This window comes from Schistocerca piceifrons, chromosome 3 (genome assembly GCF_021461385.2).
Source record: "Schistocerca piceifrons isolate TAMUIC-IGC-003096 chromosome 3, iqSchPice1.1, whole genome shotgun sequence".
In the NCBI taxonomy this organism is placed as follows: Eukaryota; Metazoa; Arthropoda; class Insecta; order Orthoptera; family Acrididae; genus Schistocerca; species Schistocerca piceifrons.
Genome location: NC_060140.1, coordinates 679,736,791 through 679,749,373, shown reverse-complemented (window position 1 = coordinate 679,749,373; position 12,583 = coordinate 679,736,791). Strand labels below are relative to the sequence as shown.

The window sequence follows — 12,583 nt, the reverse complement described above, 5'->3', positions numbered from 1 at the left end:
CCGCGTATCATCCGGCCATCTTCAGAGCGAGTCACAAGACTGACGACAAGGTACCAAGCGCGGCCTTATATGCTCCACCGCGGCGGTACTGCGCATGCGGGTCACAGATGCTGCGCCGCCTGTGGCGAAGGTGTACGGACATTCGATGTGCTTATCGATGTTTGATCGGCGGCGGTGACACGGTGACGACTTCTCTGCAATTTAATTACTCCAAGAGGCGGATTCCATGCTTTGTCCAAATTAAAACCATTATCTCTGTTTATTAAATTGTTGGCTAATTGAATTTCTATGGCTTCTTTAAATACAGATTCCCAAAAAGAAGAGGTGGATGTTAAAATCTTCACATCACTGTAATTCATGGAATGACCTGTATCAATACAATGTTCGGCCACAGCTGACTTGTCTGGTTGTAATAAGCGTGTGTATCTTCGGTGCTCCACACACCTCTCATGAACGGTGCGTGTTGTTTGACCTATGTATGACTGCTCACAATTTCCGCAAGGAATCTGGTACACACCCGCCTTACGAAGCAGTAAATCATCCTTCACAGAGCCGAGTAAAGCCGCAATCTTCGTGGGGGGCTGGAAGATCACCTTAACACAGTGTTTCTCAAGAATACGGCCTATCTTTGAAGAAAGAGCACCCACATAAGGCAGAAACACCCTAGATCTGAAGAAATTACTATCTTCTTCCCCATCGTATACCTTCTTTTTAGGTTTTGCATCGAATGCTCTACGAATTTGTTGCGGAGAATATCCATTCGATTGAAAAATACTCTTGAGGTATGTTAGCTCTCCTTGTAAATTGTCTTCATCGGATATACAGTGCGCCCGATGCACTAAGGTCTTAAGGACACCCATGCTCTGAGAAGGGTGATGGCAGCTACTGGCATGAAGGTATAGATTTGTGTGCGTTGGTTTCCGATGTACGGCATGTCCTAATGTGCCATCACTTTTACGGCGAACGACAACATCCAGAAAGGGGAGGCAGCTGTCTTTTTCTATTTCCATAGTAAATTTAATGCTAGCATGGATGGAATTCAAATGCTCAAGAAATTGATGTAATTCATCCATACCATGGGGCCATACCACGAATGTGTCATCCACGTACCTCCAGAAGACCGTAGGTTTAAAACATGCTTAGTCCAGTGCCTTGTCCTCGAAGTCCTCCATGAATAAATTAGCTACCAGAGGGGAGAGGGGGCTTCCCATGGCAACACCGTCAATTTGCTCATAAACTTCACTATCAAACTGAAAATCAGATGATAAAAGAACATGTTCAAATAAGGCCATAATGTTCTTATCAGAATGTTGGCTGATGAGAGCTAAAGAGTCCTTTAAAGGTACCTTGGTGTATAATGATACTACGTCAAAACTAACAAGAACATCCATACCATTTAGCCTGACATTGCTAAGTCTCTGAATAAAATCCATAGAATTACGAATGTGGTGACTACATTTTCCTACCAATGGTTTTAATAAGGAAGCTAAATATTTGGCAGAAAAATATGTTGGTGAACCAATAGTGCTCATTATAGGTCTCATAGACAAGTCCTCTAGACGCTCATCCTTACCCATCTTGTGAACTTTAGGAAGACCATAAAATCTCGGTGGTACTGCACCTCGTACTTTTAAACTTCTTATGACTTCCTTCGGTAGTGATGAAGCGTTTAGCAAGGCAGCAGTCCTTATTGTCACCTTGTTAGTAGGATCTTTGTTAATCTTCTGGTATGCACCAGAACTAAGTAGACCACATATCTTTTCCTTGTAGACTTCCTGAGGCAAAAGGACGGTAGCATTACCTTTATCAGCACGCAGGACGACTGTATCAGTATCCTCACGCAGCTTTCGTATCGCACGTCTTTCTTCCTTGGAAACGTTGCTTCTTTGTGGACGACGCTTCGTGATTTCTTGACAAGTTTCACATCTGATTTCTTCTGCAGAATCCTCTGATAGTTGTCGGACAGCTTCTTCAATGGCACTGATGAAAGATGATATCGGCAAAGTCTTTGGAGTAGGGGCAAAATTTAGCCCTTTACTTAAGACAGACAACGTAGCTTCGTCCAATTCCTTACCTGTCAAATTTATGACAGGCGTCGAATAACTGAGTCCACCTGAGAAGGCTGGTTCAATCGGCTATAATTGGTAATCTGCCTTTTTGTGGCCACTTCGCGAACCCAGTCAGAAGCATTGTCCACAAAGAAGCAACGTTTCCAAGGAAGAAAGACGTGCGATACGAAAGCTGCGTGAGGATACTGATACAGTCGTCCTGCGTGCTGATAAAGGTAATGCTACCATCCTTTTGCCTCAGGAAGTCTACAAGGAAAAGATATGTGGTCTACTTAGTTCTGGTGCATACCAGAAGATTAACAAAGATCCTACTAACAAGGTGACAATAAGGACTGCTGCCTTGCTAAACGCTTCATCACTACCGAAGGCAGTCATAAGAAGTTTAAAAGTACGAGGTGCAGTACCACCGAGATTTTATGGTCTTCCTAAAGTTCACAAGATGGGTAAGGATGAGCGTCTAGAGGACTTGTCTATGAGACCTATAATGAGCACTATTGGTTCACCAACATATTTTTCTGCCAAATATTTAGCTTCCTTATTAAAACCATTGGTAGGAAAATGTAGTCACCACATTCGTAATTCTATGGATTTTATTCAGAGACTTAGCAATGTCAGGCTAAATAGTATGGATGTTCTTGTTAGTTTTGACGTAGTATCATTATACACCAAGGTACCTTTAAAGGACTCTTTAGCTCTCATCAGCCAACATTCTGATAAGAACATTATGGCCTTATTTGAACATGTTCTTTTATCATCTAATTTTCAGTTTGATAGTGAATTTTATGAGCAAATTGACGGTGTTGCCATGGGAAGCCCCCTCTCCCCTCTGGTAGCTAATTTATTCATGGAGGACTTCGAGGACAAGGCACTGGACTAAGCATGTTTTAAACCTACGGTCTTCTGGAGGTACGTGGATGACACATTCGTGGTATGGCCCCATGGTATGGATGAATTACATCGATTTCTTGAGCATTTGAATTCCATCCATGCTAGCATTAAATTTACTATGGAAATAGAAAAAGACGGCTGCCTCCCCTTTCTGGATGTTGTCGTTCGCCGTAAAAGTGATGGCACATTAGGACATGCCGTACATCGGAAACCAACGCACACAAATCTATACCTTCATGCCAGTAGCTGCCATCACCCTTCTCAGAGCATGGGTGTCCTTAAGACCTTAGTGCATCGGGCGCACTGTATATCCGATGAAGACAATTTACAAGGAGAGCTAACATACCTCAAGAGTATTTTTCAATCGAATGGATATTCTCCGCAACAAATTCGTAGAGCATTCGATGCAAAACCTAAAAAGAAGGTATGCGATGGGGAAGAAGATAGTAATTTCTTCAGATCTAGGGCGTTTCTGCCTTATGTGGGTGCTCTTTCTTCAAAGATAGGACGTATTCTTGAGAAACACTGTGTTAAGGTGATCTTCCGGGCCCCCCACGAAGATTGCGGCTTTACTCGGCTCTGTGAAGGACGATTTACTGCTTCGTAAGGCGGGTATGTACCATATTCCTTGCAGAAATTGTGAGCAGTCATACATAGGTCAAACAACATGCACCGTTCATGAGAGGTGTGTGGAGCACCGAAGATACACACGCTTATTACAACCAGACAAGTCAGCTGTGGCCGAACATTGTATTGATACGGGTCATTCCATGAATTACAGTGATGTGAAGATTTTAACATCTACCTCTTCTTTTTGGGAATCTGTATTCAAGGAAGCCATAGAAATTCAATTAGCCAACAATTTAATAAACAGAGATAATGGTTTTAACTTGGACAAAGCATGGAATCCGCCTCTTGGAGTAATTAAATTGCAGAGAAGTCGTCACCGTGTCACCGCCGCCGATCAAACATCGATAAGCACATCGAATGTCTGTACGCCTTCGCCACAGGTGGCGCAGCATCTGTGACCCGCATGCGCAGGACCGCCGCGGTGGAGCATATAAGGCCGCGCTTGGCACCTTGTCGTCAGTCTTGTGACTCGCTCTGAAGATGGCCGGACGATACGCGGCCGAAATATCAGTAGAAGAAATTTTATTTGCACGGCTGCGTGCCCGAAATTTAATGGATTACTCTGCAACAAATGTTGGAAGGGTCCAGGCCATAAGCATTTCCTGGGTGATCTCATCATCCTGGAAGTCACAATGGATGAACACAAGTACACATCTGTCCTTGTAAACCATGTCCACCTTTACGCATTGTTCACTTTTTCCTCAGCATGACATTATCTACCAGCAGGGGACTGCAACATGTCACACAACTTTTAATGTACATGTGTGGCTTGAAGAGCATCAGGAAGAGTTTAGCATACTCCCCTGACCACAAATTCCCCAGATTTATACGCAGTCAATGATCTGTGGGATTGCATCGAATGGGCTGTTTGACCACAGGTCATCAACCAAAGAGCCTAATGCAGCTGGCAGTGCCACTGGAGTCATCATGGCTATAAATCCATGTCAGTACCTTCCAGGACCTCATTCAGTCTCTTCTTGCCTGTTTCACAGTGGGCCACACTGTAAAAGGTGGCTATTCAGGCTTTTGACACATGACTAGACAGTGTATAAAACTTAGTATATTTTGTTAATAATCTCTCTTCTATAATACTTTTAATCTAAGAAAATCAAAGTAATGCCTTAACTTTTCCTAATTAAAAGTTATATTCTACATTGTGAATTGTGGTTTATTTGTCTCACAACATCCATAATCTAAATCATTTGACTCAGGTACAGGACACACATCAAACTGTGGTAAAATTTCACCATAAACAAAGAACAGTTGATATTAACGAACAGTGCCATAATAATAATACAATTTTGTTACATATACCATACAATAAAATCTATCTAAAAACAAAGATGACATAACTTACCAAACGAAAGTGTTGGTATGTTAATAGAGACACAAACCAACACAAACACAAACCAACACAAACACAAACCAACACATACACACACACACACAAAATTCAAGCTTTCGCAACCCACGGTTGCTTCATCAGGAAAGAGGGAAGGAGAGGGAAAGATGAAAGGATGTGGGTTTTAAGGGAGAGGGTAAGGAGTCATTCCAATCCCGGGAGTGGAAAGACTTACCTTAGGGGGAAAAAGGACAGGTATACACTGGCGCGCGCGCGCGCCCACACACACACACACACACACACACACACACACACACAGAGAGATATATTTTTCCCATGTGGAATGTTTCCCTCTATTATACAATAAAATCTAATATTTAATTACTCTTTGCTCAAATTATCATTTCATACTGTATAAATTCTTTTATTGAATAGTAACATTTCTGCCACAGAACCTGCTGTAGCCTCGTTTTTAAAATTTCTGGCTTCATATTAAGTATGTGTGTGCCCATTAACACGTTTTATATTGTCATTGCCATATACTGTGGAGTCTGTGCGTATAATTTCAACTTGTGTTGGCTAGCATAAAATTATGTTTATTTCTTGTTTTAAATGTATGGTTAAAATGATTCTCCTCAAATAATTGTTACTGCTGTGTAGGAAGACTAATTTCATAAATGTATATAGAGGGAACAGTTAAGTTTTGTAGTTTCTGAAATAATGGGTGACAAGTCTCTGTTTGCTGTGCGGTACGTATGTATTGGACAACTTTCTTTTGCAGTTTCAGTATTTGAGACACACTACTTGAATTTCCCCAGAAAATTATTCCATATCTAATGACAGATTCAACATAACTATGATAAGCAATTTTTCGTGTACTCAAGTCAGTGGAATTTGTTAGTATTTGCATTGCAAATGCAAAACTGCTTAGTTTATTTGATAGGAACTCAATATATGATTCCAGCTTAAGTTCTTGTCCACATTTAGTCCCCAGAATTTGATCATGTCAATTTCTTTCATAGGTTGATTGCTATGTTGTATTTTAATTTCCACACATTTTGAATGTTTGGTTTTGAAATGTACCATATGGGTTTTTGCAACCAGCCAAATCAGACTACTGGAAGTGGTTGTTTAGTTACTGAAGTTATTTTCAAAGGGCTCAAATGTTCAACTTGCATAGTGAACTACAACTATGCTGCTTGACAAAAATAAATTGAAGCACCCAGAAAGGAAGGAGGAAACAAAATGAAACTCCATGGGTCGAGAGGGTATGAGATGTTATTGCAGTGTTTATAAAATCGAGTCAAATTAACAAAGAACTTGGCAGTATGAACCCTCTTATCAGTATGATGTGGCACCTCTTCTAGCCTCAGTGCATGCTCTGATTCTGTTGAGAAAGATAGAAAGCCATTGTATCCCCTCCTGAGGCTAGTTAGGCCACAACTGTTGTAACTTGTCACTGATGTCCTGGATACTGGCACTAGCACAGAGATGATGTCCAAACTGGTCCCACAAATGTTCTATCGTGTACAGAACTGGGGATCTTGCTGGCCATGTAAGTTCCTCAACATCACACAGACTTCATAGAGACATGTACAATGTGTGGACAAGCACTGTCCTGTTGAAAAATGCCACCACAGTACTGTCAGATGTGAGGTAACTTGTGTGGATGGAGGATGTCCGTGATGTTCTGTTTTGCTCTTAGAGTTCCCTCAATCACAACCAGCCATGATCTTACCTTAAGTCATAACCAGTATTTTTCCACATCACAATGCCAGGAATAGCATCACTGTGTCTCTGCAAAAGATTGAAAGAATTGGACCTCTCCCCAGGTCACCACCATACTCACCAAAGGTGGTCATCTGGGGTAGTACATAACCACAACACATCACTAAAAACAATGCAATGCCATTTTCCAGCACTCCATGCTTCCCAGATGGCACCACTCCAAATGCAGTCATTTGTGTTGTTGTGTTAACAGCAGCATGTGCATGGAATGGTAGTTCCCTAGTCTCTGACCAAAGGTGCAGGATGACACAGTATATTGCAGGAAATCCATTTCTTGTTCTTGGATGACAAGTGCAGAGGTGAAGGGGTTACAAGACGGTTGGTGCACAAATGTGGTCAACTGGAATCTTAATGACAAGTATGCCTGTCCTCACATTCTCAAGCAGTCCAGTATTGGGTCACTGTCACATTTGCATGCCCAAAAACAGATATCGCACAACTCAACCAGCTAGCTAAATAAGTGTCGGCCCCACTGATTCCCCTTTCAAGCTGTCATGTCCTGATAACGCTGACTCTGATGATAACACAGCATTTCTGTGTTCTTCATGTTGATCATTCCAATCTGACCCTGTTCACAGTCCTCATACACCAAACCAGGTGTGATAATGACACTAAACACAAACAACTCTAATGCACCTGGTGACCTTTCCACCCAACACAGAAGACTGCTGTTCTAATCATTTTCATATACACCTATGGTATGAGTGTTCACAAAGCTACGTTGACATCTGATGAAGTTTTCTGGCTGCTCCTCTTGTTTTGTCAGGCACTGAATCTACTTGTAAATATGATACACTCAACAAGAAAAAAGTTGAATCAGAGTAAAAATTTCAATTTTCATACCTGTGATAGTGCCAGCACAAATTGTTCCAATGAAAGGAGTTTTAAATCTATGATGTACCTTTCCCAAAAACGGAAAAAGCAAACGATCTGATGACATAGCATAGATTATCCTTGGAAGTGGGAACATTGCTCCAAGGAAGCTGAAACAGAGGTGACCAACCATCAAAATCATTCTCTTAAAATTCAGTAAGAATTTTATTCTGTCTTGTTTAAAGTTTTTAGGAATTGAAATCTTTTTAAATTGGTCATCCAAGTATCACTCTAAGCAAACCACAAATGTCATCCATAAATTTTAATAGGGAAAAAACAATTAAATAATTTGTCTATTTACAAGCTTCTCTAGTCTCAAATGAAGTAAAGTGCATGAACTCTGAAAAAGCAGACATGCATTGTAGCACACATACTTGGGATTATTTAAATTTTGTTGGTTCGGATGGTATCTCCAGTTCCAATAAGAAAGTGAGGTGATAGTTACTTTGGTGGTGGTGGTGGTGGTGGTGGTGGTGGTGGTGGTAGTGGTGGTAGTGGTGGTGGTGGTGGGGGGGGGGGGAGGGGGGGGGGGGAGAGGTTACACTAATTCGTCCCATTTTTCTCTTTTTCAGCTTTTGCTCGGTTTCTGAGTTCTCACTGTCAATGCAATATGAAACTTCATTATTCCTTTCTTTATTCCAGTGGCCAAAACTTCTTTTAAAAGTTCCCCTGTCTTCAAGATTCTTCCTGTCTCACTCTCTCTCTTTCATTACCATAATTACCTCCTCATGACAACAGTAATTCAGAGCATTTTCAGTTATCATCTCCTACTGAACCTGTACATAGTTATTGCTGTTTCTTTCATTATTAAATCCAGTTTTTTTTTTCTTGAAGCGATTGTTGGTGGTTATTTAAAAATTAACACCACACAAAGTCAGATTGTGCTAATACTCACATTATTTGATACTATTAGTAACATTTACAAACCAGCTGGATGCAATGGTTGACAATTATTGAACCATATTAACTATGGTGTGCACACAGTTTACTCATCATGTAAACATCACTACAGATATTCAGATTTAGGTTATGCCTGCCATCATTGGTGATGATATGGCACAGACAAATAGTGAAATTCTGCATGACCTGCTGAAGAATCTGAAAACTGATGCTGTCAATGACCTCCTGAATGGCTGTTTTCAGCTCAGCAATGGTTTTGTGTTATTGCTGTACACCTACTCTTTAATACAACCCCACAAAAAGGAGTTACATGTGTTCAGAACCACAGAATATAGTGGCCAATCAAGGCCCATGCCAGTTACCTCTGGGTACCCTAGACCCAGAATGCGGTCCCCAAAGTGCTCCTCCAAGACATCAAAACTCTTCTGCTTCAATGTGATTGAGCTCCACCTTGAATGACTCACACCTTGTTGAAATCATGGTCACTTTGTGTAATGGGGATGAAATAATCTTCCAAAACTTTTCATGTATCATTTGGTAGTCACTGTGCAATCAAGGAATATTGCACCAATTATTCTGTGACTGGACATTGCACTGGATTCTCAGTCCCCCAAATGCACCAGTTTTGCTTATTGATGAACCCATCCAAATTAAAGTGGGCTTCGTTGCTAAACCAAACCATGCATGCACATTCTATTTCCCATCATGCCCCACGACCAACCACACAGTTTGAATGTTCTAACACAAACTGTTCAGAAGTTGGCCACCAACAAACCCTTTAGGCTCCTCTTGTACTGAACTTTATTAGTCGTTAAGCTTTTTGTGACACTGGCAAGCTATTGAAAATGTGTTTCTGAATAAAGGATCCCTTTCAGGACCTAAGTGACTTTAAATGTTTCCAAAGATTATTCTTATTTCTAGTGCTGATTCCATGAAGTGAGCTGTTTGTTTGAAAAAAGAGATGATGTTTAATGACAAGTTTCATTAAGGAATAAATGTATTGGGAAGCAGTAATTAATAACCCTAGTTCTGCAAACAGGCCTCTACAGGATGTTCTTGTGCAAATAACAACTGCTTTATCACCAAGTAATGAAATCAGTAACATTTTGTATTTTACTATATCATAAAATCTTTATGGAAATGTATGAGCTGTAACAAGGTTTGAAAAAGTGGTAACTTTTTCATTTAAAACTGAAATAATCTAATTTTAATAACTGCAAAGGTTAAAAAAATGCAATGAAGTTATTTTCTTCATACCTTGCTCCAAGACCAAATATTGCACCTGCACTTATGATCCATCCTGCCCAGTTCCAACCAACCTTTTGAAATGCATACGATAGTGGGGCACTCATATCCTAAAACAGAAAATATTTTATTAAATGCAGAATATTTACTAAAGACTGTAGTAGAGTTATGTTTTATTAGTCATGTAGGTAAAATATTAAACACCTTTATATATTTAATGTTTCCCTTACAGTCACATTAAATTGAGTAAAGCTTGATGTCAAGTAACAATCACATGTGCTTAAAAATGTAACAATACTCAGCTAGTTATACCTGTAGATAGTAGGGAAGCATGAGGGTAAGCACTGTTGAAACTCCGAAGTAGCAGCAAAATACAATTAACAGTGAGAATATAATAGACAAAGGAATGTTTCGCTGTGGATTTATAGCTTCCTCTCCTGAAAGAAGGGAGATGTTAATGAAACATATAACTGAATTTTGCTTGCAAAACCTTTAGCACAGCTTTTACTGACCTGTTGTGGCTACAGCATCAAAGCCAACAAAAGCATAAAAACAAGTTGCTGCTCCTTTGATAATTCCAGCAATTCCAAATGGCACAAATCCACCTTCACCACCATTATATTCATCAGGTATGTCATTCTTTTCTATCTGCCAGTTACCTACGTCAGCTTTAAAGAGAATGAAATTTTTTAGTGGATTACACTATAACATTAAGAGCATATTTGTTGATATTTTTAAGTATGAGAAAATATTTATCACTTTATATGTGTAAAATATTCTCATAGTGGTGAATAAAAATTAAGATGTAACAGATTTCTAGACATGCCATTTCTAAGTTAGTCACACACAGGAAAGTAAAGGTATCATTGACAGTGATTATAGGTATAGCAAAAGGAAGGACACAAAAAAAAATCTGCACAATAAAGCAGGCCTAATTTCTTTTAAGGACGTAATTACAAACTGATCATCACTGAAGATCGTGTATGTGCACCTCCTTGTCACTCAAAGATTTATCATGGACTCACAAACTGGTGATCTCTAAATCAACCAGAATCATCAACTTGAGTGATCAAATTCTGAAACAGCTCAATCCCTTCGCTGTCATTAGATTCATATTGTCCTCCTCTTAATTCTATGCCTTTTTTTGTTCAATGTTCATACATACACTGATCAGCCAGAAAATTATGACTACCTACCTAACAGCCGGTATGTCCACCTTTGGCATGGATAACAGTGGCAACACATCATGGCATGGAAGAAATGAGGCCTCGATAGGTCACTGGAGGGAGTTGGAGTCACATCTGTACAACCAAGTCTCCTAATTGCCTTTAATTCCAGGGATGGGGCTGTGATCTCTGACACCGCATTCAATCACATCCCAGATGTATTTGATTGGGTTCGGGTCTAGTGAACTGGGGCTCCAGCACATCAATTGGAACTCACCACTGTGTTCCTTGAACCACTCCATCACACACTGGGCTTTGTGACATGGCAATTGTATTGTTGAAAAATGCCACTGCTGTCGGGAAACATGATTGTCATGAAGGGATGTATGTGGCCTGCAATGGGTGTAAATGGTTTGCAACCAGTGTACAATACTCCTTGGCTGTCATGGTGCCTTGCATGAGCTCCACTTGACTCATGATGCCCACATGAATGTTTCCCAGAGCATAACATAGCCACCACCAGCTTGTCTCCATCCCACAGACCGTTGTTAAGGAGCAGTTCCCCTGGAAAACAGTGGATTGACAGCGCCCCATCAGTATGATGAAGAAGGTACTAGGATTCATCAGCCCATTCAACACTCTGCCACTGTGCCAACATCCAGTGCTGATGGTCCAGTGCCTATTTCAATCATACTTGTGATGTTTTGGTGTTAATATTGGCACATGTATGGGTCATCAGCTGTGGTGTTCCATCTTTAGGAGTGTTTGGTGTATTGTGTGTTGAGGCACACTTTTACCCTTCCTAGAATTTAAGTCTGAAGGAAGTTCCACCACAGTTCATCACCTGTCCTGTTTTACCATCTGCCCAGCCTCCAACGTCCAACATCTGTTATGAGCGGTGGCCGCCCAACCCCAAGATGACTGTACATGGTTACACTTCGGTTTTGCCACGTGTTGAAGACACTCACCACAACATTCTTCAAACACCTGACAAGTCATGCAGTTCATGAAATGCTCATGCCAAGCCTCCAGGCCATTGTAATCTTCCCTCAGTCAAACTCAGATAGATCGTTCACCTTCCCAATTCTATAGGCGAACAGCACACTCACTGATACTACATGTACCATGCATGTGTCTGAGTAGCAGTCATTCCTCACTAGTAGTCATTCCTCACCAGGTGACGTTGCTATCGCCTGGATGAGTTTATATCAATAGTAGGTCAGTGGTCATAATGTTTGGCTTATCAGTGCATACCCCTGACACATAAAACCTTTAATTCAGTTTTAAAAAAACAGCAGTATGTTCAGTTTAACTGTTTACAGTCCTCCTGAAAAATTTATTGTCTGTCTTACAACCTTTACCCTCATGGAAATAGGTTTGTCAATGTGTCACCTGTTCTTGTGGTGCTTAGGACCTTGAAAGTAACCTACAGTCCTTGCGAGCAAACAGATCTGTTAGTCTTAGTTAAACAGCCTGGGAAATAATGCATAATCAATGTAGGAAACAGTAATACTGTAAATCCAACAGTGTATTGCTAAAAGGAAATTATGAAATAATAAATGACTCAAAAGAAGTGAGTGAAAAAAATCATACAAAAATTCAGAGCAGTTGGAAAAAATGATAGATATGACTTGGCACCCAATATTGCATTTCAGGTTTAATGTAATAAACAGTGGCTATCT

The 12,583-nt window shown here is 40.4% G+C and overlaps 1 protein-coding gene across 1 annotated transcript in view; it reads right to left on the bottom strand.

Annotated features, from left to right (window-relative positions):
• Positions 1–12,583, bottom strand: part of LOC124787863 (high affinity cationic amino acid transporter 1-like) — a 178,818-nt gene that overhangs the window by 72,981 nt on the left and 93,254 nt on the right. Inside the window, exons 5-8 of the mRNA XM_047254826.1 lie at positions 10,248–10,403; positions 10,048–10,172; positions 9,748–9,845; positions 7,561–7,700 (exon numbers count right to left, since the gene is read on the bottom strand). Coding sequence (XP_047110782.1) covers positions 7,561–7,700; positions 9,748–9,845; positions 10,048–10,172; positions 10,248–10,403 — 519 coding nt within the window. The remainder of the gene's footprint in view (positions 1–7,560; positions 7,701–9,747; positions 9,846–10,047; positions 10,173–10,247; positions 10,404–12,583) is intronic.